The sequence below is a fragment of the Lampetra fluviatilis genome, chromosome 16 (genome assembly GCF_964198595.1).
Source record: "Lampetra fluviatilis chromosome 16, kcLamFluv1.1, whole genome shotgun sequence".
NCBI lineage: Eukaryota > Metazoa > Chordata > Hyperoartia > Petromyzontiformes > Petromyzontidae > Lampetra > Lampetra fluviatilis.
In genome coordinates, this window is record NC_136290.1 from 8866810 (window position 1) to 8884310 (window position 17501).

Here is a 17501-nt window from a genome sequence, read left to right on the forward strand (position 1 = left end):
CAGAAGAAAAGTCTTGTTCTGGAAGTCAAAATGATATCCGTAGCTTGCGTGCGTCGTATGTTCTCTCATCCATCGTTTCCTCGTTACGTCTCTCGGTGGAATCCCAAGCACACATCTGTCCACGCTTCTTTTCAGCCTCCGTCCCAATTCCCTTGCCCACGTTGCTGGGCTCACTTCAATCGGCACGCTTGCGCGGCGCGGCACGGCAATATATATACGAGCAGTGTTAACGCGCACAACAGGATAACCGCGCTTACCTGGCACAGACCGGGGAACAGGTTTACACGATCCGGGGACACATTCCTCCAGCCCAATAAAAAGGTGCTATCTATGCATCACCCCCCCCCCGCCCCCCCCCCCCATTCCTCCGGGCTCTCCATCCGCTATCCAAGGGATGAAATATTTAATTCATATTTTATTCATCCTCTTCACGCACTCATCCAGCACAGCGATGCTCAGCGGCGCAATGGGCCCCCGAAAGTGAATTCCCCGCGCCATACGCAGGGTATGGGCGGCAGGCATTGCCTCCGTTGCGTTAAGTCACGCCACTGAACGTCGCTTTTAGGAACAACAACAACCACAACAACAGCTGCATATCTTACGTTACAGAGCTACTGTGTAGGGAGGCTCTGCTCTAGAGTAGCTGTGTTTATTTGTGAGTCATTGCCGTGCGTATGCTCAAATGTAGTCTGCAGTTCCGTTAATAACAAACAAATAATGTGCCCGATGCGATGTTACGTCTTTTTGAAGCTACTCTATTCCGGACACATGGAAACGTGAATCGGCGTGAGTTGAGGTGTAATGAGTGTGCATGGATGCGCGAGTGTTATTGTTGGTTCATTGCATGTCTATATGAGCATGTTGGTGACTGCTCCTTTTCAAGACTGCAGCCTGCGTGATGGTGTCTGGGTTCATCTCTATGCATGGCGTCTGAGCATGTGTGCACTTGTGTGTATGCGCACTTCCGATCAGCGCGGTTGGCTACGTACGGTGCGAAAACACATTCCTGCGGAGGGAGCTGGTAGGAACGTTGGGTTGCTCGGTCAATGGCCGGGGTCAACGGCGGCGTGGTGTATTCCGCAAATATGCCCGACTGTGAGGGCGGGCACAAGCCGGCGTGAGTAGGTTAAACGTCGAGTTTTATAAGGGCACCACGGGGTGACCAGCCCCTCCCCACTCAGCCCCACCCCTCCCACCCCCCACCCAGCCCCACCCGCCCCACCCAGCCCCTCCCTGCACGACGGACGGACGGACACAATAATCCCCTGTGGGCTGGTGTAACCAGAGGTTCCTACCAGTATAAGTAAAACATACGTAGATACGCGTGCACACACAGGTTCAAGATCCTCCCACATTGCCTGTTCATGCTGCGGAGGCAATTGATGTTTGCAAGCACCTACGAAGGTGGGCAGTGTGCACGAGGGGAGCTGGTGAAGCCAGCACTGTTGTCAGCCACCTTTGTCTCTCCAGAGCTGATGTTTCCACAGCGCACCAGGTGCTCGTTTAAGGCTGAGTCAAAGTATCGTGGACTAGATCAGGAGATGAAAATGCAGGCTCTGTGAGACGTTATCAAAAACATTCGCAAGGCAACCTGCAGAGTTATTGTCAATTATCTGGAGCGTGGAGTGTCAACGTCAACACTGGGGGGAGAGAAAGGGGAGAGAAAGGTGGCCGGACATGCATGTGCATGTACAAATACAAAGATCCCCCGTATAGCCTCAATAGACTGTTGGGGCAAGTGCTGTTAGCGTGCACCTATGAAGACCACCAAGGCACACGAAGGTGTGGGTGGCCAGTACCACGCCCGACCGCCTTTGTCTCCCCAGTGGAGATGTTTACACACTGCATCAGGTATTCATTTGAGGCTGAGTCGACCTAGGGGAGACCCAGGACCGATTCAGATAATCGTCGCTGGTGTTGGCCGTGAGCGGGAATCGAGCTTGGGTCACCAGGTTCGTAGCGCAGCGCGCTAACCGCTACACCACCGCTCCCCACACACACACACAGAGCCACATTGCCACACACACACACGCAGTGCGGTATTTCCTTTTTGGCACAACAAAAAATTGTGGCCGCAGTTATCCGTCGGAATCTGTTGTCATCAGTGAATAGCTGTGGGTCGAACGGGAATATTGACAAACCACATCCTCACGCACGCCCGCCACACCTACACATTACGCCGGCAGACAGACCGCGCTTACAGCGGAACGGACAGGGAGCAGTGACGCAGTCACAATTTCGTTCAATATATTATTGCTGCGGAGATACGGTCGGTGCAACCGGAGAGCCACCTGGTCAGCATGCACGGTTGCCGAATGGGCACGGCAAATTAATTTAAACGGCAGATTGCCCAGTGCAGCAAAAGCTCACTCATCCTAAACAGGCAAGGGCATCTGAAAATTGGTTCGGGCGAACGAGTGTTTGCGGTGTAAATAAATTGCAATGTTGCACGTTATTACGCGACAATGGAGGTTCCGTTGAAAAACAATACGGTTACTTACGGTTACGCGTAATCACCATCGTCAACAGCGATGGGCCCTACTCACCACCACTGGACGAATGCCTCTCCACAAGATCGCCCCGCGTGGTCTCGCGATGCCGTAAATCCACATCCCGATCCTGCATGCGAAGTTGTCTCATCTCCATGGCGGTCATCCCTCTGTGGGCAGCTCCTCCTTCGGCTGCCTTTCCATCCACCAGTCTTGTCCGTCGCCTTCGAGTGATGTCTCCTGCCCAAGCCTTCTTTCATTAACGCTTGGCTATTAAGCCCTCTCGTGGCTAGCGGACGTCGATTCGACATTGGCATTTTGCTCCAGAACATATTGCCGCAAGCAAGAATTAGAATGGAATGGTGGCAGGGAAAAGTATTTGTTCCCTGAATCGCGTGTTCATTATTCTGTCTGTTGGTGTTCTTCGAAGCATGTAACAGGGTGCTTCAAAAAATTGTTAACACTTCTGAGAATTTCAAACAATACCACGAGAAATGTCCTGCCTCTGGGATCTGGAGACCACCTGGAGAAGATTCCAGGCGCGTGTTGACAATGATGGCAAACAAGTGGGAGAACAAGTGGGAGACAATTGTTATCATGTTACATTGTATTATCCGTTCTTTGTCCATTAAAAACGAGTCATATATAAGTGTTAACATTGTTTTGAAAGCACCCTGTATATATGTCGTGATTTTTGTGCACTTTTGAACATTTGTTCTTGTTATTTTTACATTTGTGTTTATATATTTGACGCCTATTCTATGCGCTTAATACATATCTATTCATTATCCATAAGACTGCTGTAAGGCTATTTTTCTTTTCTTTTTTCGAAATTCAAATAACAAGCGTAGGAGTGATAAAATATTCAACGGAGCAAAGATATTTTTCCTGACCCACACCACCTGTGGTTAACGATTAGGAAACTGTGAGACATCCTAACGTTTTAATTTAGCTTTTAAGTGATTCTGGTCAGCCCTACATTTGGCCACACATTTTGTTTAATCCAATCAACGTGACGGAAAGCATGTTACCATGTAACTAGTTAGAATCACCCGGGAAAGCCAGTGTGTCATTACTCCTGTTTCTCCTGTCTCACACGGAAAAATGCACGTCTAACAATGAACATGCATCGCACACGCGGCTTCGTTAACGACGATCACGCTAGTAAGGAGCCGAAAGCATGTTTTAATTGCCCGAATCAAAGGCGAGGAATTAACCACCAAGGATGTATCTAATGGCACTATATATCCAGCTGTTAAGCATCTGTGACCTTTTACTGCAATTCCTAAACGTAGCCTGTGTGCCTCTGCAATTATCCCACCAGCTGTACTTACAGAAGCATCTCTCCTTTAAGCCTCGTGCCCTCCTGCGTTCCGTGTTTTTGTCGCCACCCAGGAATCTTCCACAGCATGTTCTCTCTGCTGACTATGGAGTACTTCAAGCTGCAGCCAGAGCAGAACGGATACCTCATGTCCTACATAGGCCTGCTGCAGATGGTGAGAGCTTTTACACCCTTATTTTCCCCCAAGTGCAATGCTAAGCCAAAGCTCATTTCCCGCTTGTTGATCGTTGACACACACACACACACAAAAAAACATTCACACGTATTTCACATTTTAAAACGGTGTGTTTCGTCATACGTCATTGGTGTTGTGCTGTGGCACAGTGGGTAAGCGTAAGGCACTGTGAACCCGACGACCTGAGTTCGATGTTTCATTGTTGGCCAAGGATAACGTTAGTGAATCGGGGACATTAGTTTCGGGTAATTTTGTGAAAATCCAGTTAATTCTATAAATCGGCTGCCAAGGAATAATTGCGCACGTGCAGGCCATCGGTCCGGAGGAGCAGTGGTGCAGTGCATCACGTTCCGCGCTGTTAACCCGGTGACCTGAATTTCATTCCCAGCCACGGCTAACACCGATGGCGAGTGATACCCGAACCCCATTTTCAGCAACCGGCGCTGACCAGCGTGGTGCAGTACGGTCGAGCAACTCACACGACCAACTCGGCATCGGAAGGCCTTCATCCAGCAGTGGATTGTCAGAGGGCTCGGCAATATCATGAATGGAGATGTGCGAGAACCCAACGCGTATCATCGTCGTCCGAGCGTTGTGTTGCAACTCCACTGAATGTTTGTACGCGGGGGGGAAGTCTGCCGATGCTATGCACCCAATATTTGTTAAAAGCTGAAGATGACAGTCAGAAGAGTCGTGAGGCAATGCATGGCACGTAGCTTCGCGTACGTAGTCTGCCTCCTAAATGTAGAACATAGCGTACACGGATTGAGATCAATTCACCACGCGTGTGCCCGCTTTTTGAAAGCTAAGCATAGTTGGTGCGTTGGTGGGTGAAGCACCGTGGCCTTGCCAGAATTGTGTTGAGGCCGTGAGGTGATCAGGAAGAAACTGGTGTTGTCACGATTTAAAGCTTTCGTGACTGCAGGGATTCATCTTCTTGGTTCTTTCGGTAAAGTCACGTAGAATGGAAATAATAAAATAATAAAAATGAAACATTCTTTTATTATGTTTTATTTTTATTATTTTATTATTTCCATTCTACGTGACTTTACCGAAAGAACCAATAAGATGGTGTTGCCACCTTCTCGTGTGTGTCTGTGTGCGGGTTTTTTTTTCCGGGTACTCCAATTGACCCCCCCTATAAGTGTCCAATTAATTATTCATGTTATTTGGCCAAACATCCCAATGCAGGACCCTCCAGGAAATTAGTCTTGAGACTCGGTGAGTCTTTACCTGGCTGAATCGTTATCAGTGTTAAACGCTGGCGTTGATTGCCATTATTAGGGGCTGTCATTGGTGATTCAAACTGGCACACACTCATATGAGCATTGTAGTTTAGGACGCTAGCATTGCTGATTGCTATTGACGATGTGGTAACAACAGCACTCATCAGTATGGCGATTGTTAGTTCAAACTGGGTAAGTAATTGGCATTATTGTTTACCCTGAAAGTGGGACATGCCATTGGCTAAGAATGCCATTAGGCAGCAAGCAGGAGAATGGAATGGCAAGGGCTTTAGCATGGGGGTGGCCTTTTGTATGTTGAACTCTTTCGCACAGTATGTATCCAACCGCCAGCCGAATTCTTGGCGAGGTTCCCTTCCTCGTGGCAAATTTCCATGGATACTGAACCTGTTTGTCGCACACGTCTCTTTGAAACCAATATTTGTCAATGGAAGTAAATACACATACCCTTGCCCCAATGTGGAATGAGTAAGGTGACGCTCATTAACATCTTCACAAGTTAATTCTTTTTTAATTGCTTAATATTTTTTTCAAGGCTTTTTCCCTCTACATTGCTTAATATTTAGACTCTGTATGATGATGTTTTCAAGGAATTGATAGGAATTATATTGTGTCCCAGGTCACCCTTATACTCGATGGCTTCTTACCTCGTTGTAGATTGAGGATATTGATCGATGCATTAATATTTGGACATAGTGTAAATGATCATATTATCTGTTTTAGCGTTGTTGCTACGGTAACACCCACTATTAGTCACCACCATTCATCAGACTCACAGCCACCAAACTCTATTAGTCACCACCATTCATCAGACTCACAGCCACCAAACTCTATTAGTGATCACCATTCATCAGACTCACAGCCACCAAACTCTATTAGTGATCACCATTCATCAGACTCACAACCACCAAACTCTATTAGTGATCACCAATCATCAGACTCACAGCCACCAAACTCTATTAGTGATCACCATTCATCAGACTCACAGCCACCAAACTCTAGTAGTGATCACCATTCATCAGACTCACAACCACCAAACTCTATTAGTGATCACCAATCATCAGACTCACAGCCACCAAACTCTATTAGTGATCACCATTCATCAGACTCACAGCCACCAAACTCTATTAGTGATCACCAATCATCAGACTCGCAGCCACCAAACTCTATTAGTGATCACCATTCATCAGACTCACAGCCACCAAACTCTATTAGTGATCACCATTCATCAGACTCACAACCACCAAACTCTATTAGTGATCACCAATCATCAGACTCACAACCACCAAACTCTATTAGTGATCACCATTCATCAGACTCACAGCCACCAAACTCTATTAGTGATCACCATTCATCAGACTCACAACCACCAAACTCTATTAGTGATCACCATTCATCAGACTCACAGCCACCAAACTCTATTAGTGATCACCAATCATCAGACTCACAACCACCAAACTCTATTAGTGATCACCAATCATCAGACTCACAACCACCAAACTCTAGTAGTGATCACCAATCATCAGACTCACAACCACCAAACTCTATTAGTGATCACCAATCATCAGACTCACAACCACCAAACTCTATTAGTGATCACCATTCATCAGACTCACAACCACCAAACTCTAGTAGTGATCACCAATCATCAGACTCACAACCACCAAACTCTATTAGTGATCACCATTCATCAGACTCACAACCACCAAACTCTAGTAGTGATCACCAATCATCAGACTCACAACCACCAAACTCTATTAGTGATCACCATTCATCAGACTCACAACCACCAAACTCTAGTAGTGATCACCAATCATCAGACTCACAACCACCAAACTCTAGTAGTGATCACCAATCATCAGACTCACCGCCACCAAACTCTATTAGTGATCACCATTCATCAGACTCACAGCCACCAAACTCTAGTAGTGATCACCATTCATCAGACTCACAACCACCAAACTCTATTAGTGATCACCAATCATCAGACTCACAGCCACCAAACTCTATTAGTGATCACCAATCATCAGACTCGCAGCCACCAAACTCTATTAGTGATCACCAATCATCAGACTCACAACCACCAAACTCTATTAGTGATCACCAATCATCAGACTCACAGCCACCAAACTCTAGTAGTGATCACCAATCATCAGACTCGCAGCCACCAAACTCTATTAGTGATCACCATTCATCAGACTCACAACCACCAAACTCTATTAGTGATCACCATTCATCAGACTCACAGCCACCAAACTCTATTAGTGATCACCATTCATCAGACTCACAACCACCAAACTCTATTAGTGATCACCATTCATCAGACTCACAGCCACCAAACTCTATTAGTGATCACCATTCATCAGACTCACTGCCACCAAACTCTATTAGTGATCACCATTCATCAGACTCACAACCACCAAACTCTATTAGTGATCACCATTCATCAGACTCACTGCCACCAAACTCTATTAGTGATCACCAATCATCAGACTCACAGCCACCAAACTCTATTAGTGATCACCATTCATCAGACTCACAACCACCAAACTCTATTAGTGATCACCATTCATCAGACTCACAGCCACCAAACTCTATTAGTGATCACCATTCATCAGACTCACAGCCACCAAACTCTATTAGTGATCACCATTCATCAGACTCACAGCCACCAAACTCTATTAGTGATCACCATTCATCAGACTCACAGCCACCAAACTCTATTAGTGATCACCATTCATCAGACTCACAGCCACCAAACTCTATTAGTGATCACCAATCATCAGACTCACAGCCACCAAACTCTATTAGTGATCACCATTCATCAGACTCACAGCCACCAAACTCTATTAGTGATCACCATTCATCAGACTCACAGCCACCAAACTCTATTAGCGATCACCAATCATCAGACTCACAACCACCAAACTCTATTAGTGTTCACCAATCATCAGACTCACTGCCACCAAACTCTATGAGTGATCACCATTCATCAGACTCACAGCCACCAAACTCTATTAGTGTTCACCAATCATCAGACTCACAGCCACCAAACTCTATTAGTGTTCACCAATCATCAGACTCACAGCCACCAAACTCTAGTAGTGATCACCATTCATCAGACTTACAACCACCAAACTCTAGTAGTGATCACCAATCATCAGACTCACAGCCACCAAGTTCTGCTGTCCATCACGAACTAATGGGAATCATAGATATGAAGAAAACGATTCTTTAGGTTAGCTTAAATTAATTGGCAGTCGCCGTGAAGACCGTCTCCCGGGGTCCCTGAGCAACGACGAGTTTCGGGTGCTGTGGGTAATTCTCGCAGTTTACCGAGTTGGCGCATGGTCCTCTGGGCTGCGGAGAGGTCAAGGGAAGAGGGGAAATGACCCGCTCCCGTGTTGCGCATGCGATCGCTCGTGTGCATAAACAGCCTGCGTCACGCGTCATAATTGATGTACTCCACGTGACCCCAGTGACACCGTTCGTCTTTGATGTGCTGCTGCATTCGTTAATGCATGCAAACTGCAGCCGCTCTGCAAGTGCGCACGGAAACTGCTAAGGTGCTCAGCCAGCCACCAACACACACACAAAGACAAAGGATTCCCGATACAGCCACAACAGAAAGTTGCATGGGGCAGGTGCCTTTTGTTAGCGAGCGCCTATTAAGAGCGGCTAAAACACTCGAGCGTGTGTTTTAGCAAAGTACCGTGCCCAGCCGTTTTTGTCTTTCCAGTGCTGATGTTTACAAACCCTTTCAAGTATTCACTCGAGTTGACGTAGGGGATGACCAGGACCAATTCAAATATCGCTCGCCGCTGATGTTAGCGTTGGCTGGAAATCGAACTCGGGTGGCCAGGTCCATAGTGCCGTGCGCTAACCACTGTGCTACCCACTCCTCCTGCACACACAACACTACTTACACATATACACCCATACCTATACACACACACACCCATACCTATACCTATACACACAGCACTACTTACACACACACACACCCATACCTATACACATAGCACTACTTACACACACACACCCATACCTACACACAGCATTACTTACACACACACACCCATACCTATACACATAGCACTACTTACACACACACACACCCATACCTATACACATATACACCCATACCTATACACACAGCACTACTTACACACACACACACACCCATACCTATACACACAGCACTACTTACACACACAAGACAAAGATCCCCCGTGTAGCCTTAACAGACTGTTGGGGCAAGTGCTGTTAGCGAGCACCTATGAAGGCTGGAACGGTACACGAGGGGGTGGGTGACCAGCACCACGCCCGACCGCCTTTGTCTCCCCAGTGGCGATGTTTACACACCGCACCAGGTACTCATTTCAGGCTGAGTCGACCTAGGGGAGGCCCAGGACCGGTTCAGATAATCGAGCGGGAATCGAACCCGGGTCGCCAGGTTCATAGCGCAGCGTGCTAACCACTACACTACCGCTCCCCTCGTCAATTAAGTTGTATATTAAAGCTTGCAATGCAAGTGTTCTAATTGCCTAAGAAGGAATATTTACAGTGTGTGCAAATTATATGCATGCTGAGTAATATGTTGCATGAAGGTTCATAGAGAAAATACAGCTGCGAGAAAACGAATGAGAAACAATACAAATGAGAGGCAGTAAAAACAATTCATGAATCGAATTGTCACCAGGAATTGCGACAATTAATCTCCAATTGTCACAGCCACAATTTATGGCATAGATTCTAAATGTAATGTTATATATATAATAAATATAATGTGCAGGTAAACTTCACATTGTAGAAATTCCACGTTTGTACGGCGAGGGCAAGTCTATCAATAGGAGAACCAAGTTGGTACTCACTTCATTGAGGCCGAAGAGGTGATGACCTGTTTCAACCTCCAACCAGGATTTGAATTTAATTCTAGATTTGAAGCTTTCGTGACTGCAAGGATTCATATTCTTAGGTTTTTTCGGTAAAGTCACGTAGGTAAAAAATTAAAATTTAAATTAATTTAAATTAAAAAAGAGGGTTCCACCTGAAGACGGAAGCTTGTGTTGCCTCCGAAACGTCGTGATTTTCATTTAATTTTTATTTTACTTTTATTAATTTAATTTTTTTACCTACGTGACTTTACCGAAAAAAACCTAAGAATAGGATTTGAACTCGCAACCTTCCCATTGCAAACACGTTCACTCTGCAGCTGAGCCCCCTGGCCCAATGTGAAGGCTCACTCCTCGACGCCTTTTTCCAACAATACAGGCACGCATTTAATATTCCCTGCAAAACAGTGTTTGGCGACATTTAGAATTCACGTTTTTTTTCATTATTGTCGACGGAGCAAGCCACGTTAAGTTAAAGGCTGAATTCAAGTTGATGGGTGTTTCGTCGAGGGTTTGGTGACTGGACTAAGACGATCAGCTCACTTCCACTTCACAATCCCATTTCGTCAAAGGTGGCTTCTCAGGTGCAAATCCAGAATATCAGCAGCAGTGGCAGCTCAACACTCTGACCCGCACATTAACCCCCTTTAGCCACCCGTCCACCTCGAATGAATATATCAAGATGGAACAGCGCAACTGACGAGGAATACTCAACACACTTGGGCATCGTTTTATTCCAAATGGAGCCTTTCGATGAAAACGGGCAGCGATGCTTACACCACCGTTGCCACAATTGTTTATCGTTGCAATGTGGCTGCAATGAGCCGCTCGTATGAAAATTGCACTTGCCGCATCGTAGCCAAAGTATTCCTCGGACAAGCTTCATGGGCCCAATCTCAGCCGAGGTCAAGACACGAAGCAGAGAGAGAGAACAAATTACTGGCCCAAGGATAAACTCCCTTCTCCACATCGGTATGTACTGTACCATTCAGGCTTCGTTACACTGGCCTCAGGCTTCTGAAATTGGATGCCTTTATCGAGAGAATTGAATCTTGGTCTCATTTGTCTGGGTGGGACTGGAGCCCGATTTTTCAGACACCCTGTTTGCGAAGCAATCACCATCCGTGCCTATTCTGCCCTGGTTTAAAAAATATATATAATGCCGCAAATAAAAAACAGACCTATCCATATTGGTTGGTATTATTGTAGTCATTGTTATACTGTATAATTTTGCCCTATTTTCTCAGCCAAGGTAATTGTTTTTTTTAACTCCACTGTTGTCCTTTTCTTGTTCATCAGAAGTAAATCAGTGCATTATTCTTACGAGTGCTATCTAATGTATCTCTTGGTGGTGCAATGGTGCTGTTCAGAGGGCTTTATCCCGAGTGATCATTGGGGCTCACGATTCCTTAGGCAGTCTAGACTAATGCTTTGCCAATTTAGTGGCCCGTGGTCTTGTCTGCCCTGTTAAATCAAAGGATTTGTCCGGACTTTCGTGATGAAAAATGGAAAGGTATTTTAACAAAGCACTGAGCTGCTTGTGGGGAAAATGTAGCCAGAGTCCTTTGTGGATTATGTCATTTCTATGCTTTGTTAACCTATGTCATGTGATGACTCCACAAAATCGGAATGATCCCGGATAAAGGTGCTTAGGACCCCCAATATAAATGCACTTGAACCAATTTTTTCTCATTTAAATCCCTCATTTTCGGAGAGCCGCTTTAAATTGAGAAAAGGATTATAGTTGATTTGGTCAAGTACAGTTTTACTCGGTGTTTACAAGACAGATTGACGTCTTGGTCAACACACACTGCCTATTTCATGTACCGCCGACCAAAATACATCGAGACTTTTATTGAATTGCATTACATTTCTTCCCCCCCCCCATTCCAGTCTATGCCCACGAGTATTGTAGAGCACTAATTTGCTTTGCCTATTAAATGTACATGAACATATCGCCGTGTACGTGATAAATGGGGACTCTGGCGTCGACAATAATACTTATTCTAATCCAATACCTAAAGTCAATGCGCACTAAGTACACCGACCATTCAATAATGTTGCTGCAATAACAAACAGCATTCAGCGCCCTACTCCGCATTGCAAAACACTCTTTGCAAAAAATAACACCGCCCGAAAAGAAAAAAAATCACGTTTTTTTTTTCACTTTCCCTCGGGTCAAGGGCAGGTCAAAAGTATAAGAACATGCCGGTTCCATTAAAATGAGACCAAGACCTTTCGAATGAACCGTTGCTCATTAAAATCGCTTCTCGGGTTTTAGCGGAAAGAGAGGCCTCGCGTCGACGCAGATGAAACGGGGCTCGCCCGGCGGGTTTAGCCGATGGTTTGAGCATCGTCTGCCGGCGAGCTGCGGTGGACGTACAAAGCGTTGGAATTGACGTCACGCCGAGTGGCAGGTCACCGCGTGCGCGGCCCACGCTGCCACCCACTCCACGCCCCCCCCACTCCACGTTGCTTGCAAGGAGACAAAACAACGGGCACTCTTTTAGATTTGAAGCTTTCGTGACTGCAAGGAATCATCTTCTTAGGTTTTTTCGGTAAAGTCACGTAGAAAGTAAAATAAAATAAAAACAAAAATCACGACGTTTCGGAGGCAACACAAGTCTCCGTCATCAGGTGGGACCGTCACAGCCAGATTAGCTGTATCAAGTGATGCAGCTAATGATACAGCTAATCTGGCTGTGACGGTCCCACCTGATGACGGAGACTTGTGTTGCCTCCGAAACGTCGTGATTTTTGTTTTTATTTTATTTTACTTTCTACGTGACTTTACCGAAAAAACCTAAGAAAACGGGCACTCTCCTTTAGCCGTCGGGTCGGCCTCTGTCTCTCAGAGGCTTGCTGGCGCCTGGCCCTTGTTTCGCTGTGTGGATTATGGGCGTAGCAGGCGAGGCAATGTCATTATTTTCCAATTTGCTTTCTTTGATAAAATAATTAATTTGCCCCTTTGTGAACGACTTGTCACTGGCACATAGTACGAGACTTTGCGTAGGTGTGTGTTCTTGTTCGTATTAAGCACACCCCCCCCAAAAAAACACATCTTCAGTCGTATTTTAAACTATCATTTCAAATTGGCTATTGACTACAGGGGCTTATTTTCTTGTCAAAGCTATTGGAATTGTCCCTTCGCGACAAAGCGTTGACATGCCGGAGGAACAACTAAAATCACAGGGTCCCTACGTTCAACCAGCAGTGCCTGTTGCCCTGTGGGTGCCCTGGGCCGTGCCACAAAGTCGGTGTTTGTGGCCCGGCTGGATCACTTCTCCACGAGTTGTTTTCAAGTTGCTCTGCGTCTTGTTTGGCCCGATGTTTTGCGATGCCACTTTAAATTTCGATGTAAAGCTTTCGTGACTGCAGGGATTCATCTTCTTGGTTCTTTCGGTAAAGTCACGTAGAAGGGAAGTAATAAAATAATAAAATAATATTTATTATGTTTCATTTTTATTATTTTATTACTTCCCTTCTACGTGACTTTACCGAAAGAACCGAAAGAACCAAGAAGATGATGCCACTTTAGTTCCCGAAGAAGCTCCCGGCACGTGGAGTAAAACGCCGGACATCATGCCGAGCAGTTTGGGAACTCCCACATTCCTTTCATAGGGGGGTGGGGGGACAGTTGCTTTAAACTAAACTATATATTTTTATTCTACCAGGTAAGACCCACTCGAGCTTCATAGCTCAAATGATAGCTCAGCAAAGTGGCTTATCATTACGTGGAAATGTATTGCAGCCAAATACTCTAAAAGCACGTTTCTAAATGTGGAGCGAAAACCGGAGGACCCAGAAAAAAATCCACGTGACCACGGGGAGAACGTGCAAACTCCAAATATACAGCAAGCGTCAGGGTCGTGATCAAACCCACGACTTCCTGCATACCAGGGGAGGGAGTTAACATCTCTCCAGTGCCCTTTATAAGATAGGTGGGGAACCTACAGCCCACAGGCTGTATAGGGTGTTCCAGATGCCTTGTGACCCCCATTTAATTCTCTAAAACTTAATTTTTTTTAGCTTTATTTGAAAACAAAAATGAATATGCAAAGGAACAAAAATGTGTGGGGTAAATTAATTGGGAGTCACAAGACATCTGGATCACCCTGTAGGTGACTCGACACTGAATTTCACGTAGCCCAAGGCCAGATGAGGCCTGCCACCTTCAAAGAGCCAAACAAACAAGATTTATTCGCCGCTGCACCTTAGCCACGTGTCTACCTCGGAAACGTGACCCGACACAAACGAGACGTTAGTGAGAGTGATTGCAGGCGCGGACATGGCCATTAGTGCTGTATAAGTGAGCACCAATAGTTTTGCGTTTTATTTGGATGGGAGAACATTGACAACCACTCTTGTGACAACAGTGAAGATATAGGAAACAGCACCAATGGTTTGGACACGTGACGAGATTAGAGCAACGACCGACGTCATCCTACAGGGCAAGGTAGCAGGAGAAAGAATGAGAGGCTGCTCTTAAGATCTGATGGACCGGCCTCCAGTAGAGGGAGCCCTAGAGAGCCCCTCTGACGGGTAATTTTGGCCTACTCTTCCACACTAGCAGACGTCTTAAAAGAGTTGGAGTATCCACACTTTACACCACCACAGGCGACCTGCCGATTGATTGACGGTGGTGCCCCTATTTATACTGGCCGGTGGACAGAGTCGGAGGGATTTAACAAAAAACTTGCACCGTTTCAACTGCCCGGAGATCGAACCGGCAACCGCTAGTCCAGCGTGCTAGACACAGGACAGCGTTGTCAATAATCGGCATCAATATATTATTACGATAACGTATGAAGAGAATAGCGTCCTTGATAATTGTTTTTTTACCCTTCTATCTGGCAACAAAACTGACACCTTTTTTACAAGGAGTCATGTTTGCATAAACCACAATATCCGCAGTCATAATGCAAACAAAAAACATAACTCTGATAATGTGCACTGTCCTTGAAGTTGATTGGTCCACACCCGAGACAGCTTTCCTTAGAGCCTAGTCTCACATGGTGTTGGACCAGATGAGTTGGACCAGATGCGCCTTTTGGCGTCATCTGGTCCAACCCATGTGAGACTAGGCTCTAAGGAAAGCTGTCTTGGGTGTGGACCAATGAACTTCACGGACAGTGCACATTATGAGAGTTATGTGTTTTGTTTGCATTATGACTGCAGATATTGTGGTCTATGCAAACATGACTCCTTGTAAAAAGGTGTCAGTTTTGTTGCCAGATAGAAGGGTAAAAAAACAATTATCATATTTTTTACTGGCAAATGAGGTTCCAATGGTGTAAATAGCGTCCTTGTTTTCAGAAGAGAAAACGCGTGCGGTGTTTGTCCTTTGTATCTCCCCTGCGACAAACTGCACCTGGATAAAGTCGGGATTTGTTGTTGTTGTTGTTAATTGACATATATTAAATCGTGGGGGGGCTCTCTGATTGATACACCCAACAATTCGAGTGCTGTGCTTTTCACAACCGGCGTAGCGTCGCTTTCCCTGGCTGCAGACTATACTTTATTTGTGAACCCTCTCGCGTGTTGGAATTGCAATGGGGCCACGTTAATGATGTGGGATGTTGGATATGGATGCTGCATCGCACTCCATAGACCGCCACTCGGTCCACCTTGTTTTCGTTGTGCAGACGACACAACGCCGGGGGCTGCTCTGCACGGCGCAATGCGTTCAGCTCACGTTGGCGAGTGCGAGTTTGAGACTCGGCCCATGTAGACAGAGAGTGTGCATTATTAGAACTTGGGCATGCACTTTGGGGCCGTTCATAAATGACGTCACGCACCTGGGGGGGGGGGCGGGGTCAGAGATTTGTGACGATGTGTGACGGGGGGGGTGAGGAATGTGACGTCACATCAAAATGCGAAACTTTAAATAAATATAGACAACACGTTCTACTTAATTCAATAGACTTTTTAATGAAAAAAGTTTTCTCCTACAACATCAGAGTGCAGCGGCACATTAAATACGCACTACAATGACAATAGTTTAAAGCGATTTGAAGCATGTTTTATTTGGGGGGGGGGCAGAGCTTTGTGACGTCATATTTGAGGGGGGGTCTGACTTTTTGTGACGCCGTGTGACGAGGGGGGGGGGGTCAAAAGTCGTCCAAAATCGCGTGACGTCATTTATGGACGGCCCTTTTTACTCTTGAGATACATTGACATTAAATAATGTAAGCCAGGTTTGACAAATATGTCTGCGTGTGCGCAGTGGTGGTAGAGATAAAGTTTGTGCTTTATCTGTATATATATGATTGTAATCTCCTGGATTAAATGAACGGGAGGGGGGCGGATGGGGGGTTAAAATATAATTGGAATCTATTTGAAAACTTAAGTCAGGAATGTTTAACTCCTTCGTATTGTCACCACTAAAGTTACATGTTGGTCATGGACCGGGGAAGGGGAGATTTTTTTACAAATATTTTTCGTAAAAGGTTTCCTGAAGCTAAGCCTCAAGGCTGCCTTCATAGGCACACAAATCTGTAAGAGATACGAGCAGAAAATACGGCGTTTTGTTTATGATGAGTGTTCTTTTGGCACTTGTGCAGAATGCCTGGACCTTAGACCCAAGTCCTTCCTGTGCTGTACAGCACATAAAGTCGCGTTGTTTTTGCCTCCACTTCTGGTCTTCAGCCAGCTAAGCCGCATCATCCAATGATTTTTTTGACATTTACGGTTTATATATTTTTTTAACACAGTTGCTCTAAAAAACTGGCTCAAAGGCCTAAAACGTCAAGCATGCAGCAACAAACAGTGCCATAGATGTTGTAATAGATCCGAGTTCAACACGTGTCTTGTATTGAGCAAGGTTGTTATTGTAAGATCTTGGGGAAACGAGTCGATGGGAGGGGGGGGATTCCAAAGTGGAACAATGCCAGGGAAGAAGCAGAAACAGAAGCGTTGTGAGTGAGAGGGTGAGTGAGAGGGTGAGTGAGAGGGTGAGTGAGAGAGTGAGTGTGGGTGAGTGAGAGAGTGAGTGTGGGTGACTGAGAGGGTGAGTGAGTTGTTGTCACTCACAGTGTGGTAGGTGAGTGTGGGGGAGTGAGAAGGTGAGTGTGGGTGAGTGAGAGGGTGAGTGAGAGGGTGAGTGAGAGAGTGAGTGTGGGTGAGTGAGAGAGTGAGTGTGGGTGACTGAGAGGGTGAGTGAGTTGTTGTCACTCACAGTGTGGTAGGTGAGTGTGGGGGAGTGAGAAGGTGAGTGTGGGTGAGTGAGAGGGTGAGTGAGAGGGTGAGTGAGAGGGTGAGTGTGGGGGAGTGAGAGGGTGAGTGTGAGTGAGTGAGAGGGTGAGTGAGTTGTTGTGACTCACAGTGTGGTAGGTGAGTGTGGGTGAGTGAGATGGT

The 17501-nt window shown here is 46.0% G+C and overlaps 1 protein-coding gene across 2 annotated transcripts in view; it reads left to right on the forward strand.

The window, feature by feature from the left end:
- SLC67A1 (solute carrier family 67 member 1) overlaps window positions 1-17501 on the forward strand; it is a 141922-nt gene that overhangs the window by 95019 nt on the left and 29402 nt on the right. For both annotated transcript variants that reach the window (XM_078863623.1, XM_078863624.1), the window contains one exon: window positions 3885-3985. In XM_078863623.1, coding sequence (XP_078719749.1) covers window positions 3885-3985 — 101 coding nt within the window. The remainder of the gene's footprint in view (window positions 1-3884; window positions 3986-17501) is intronic.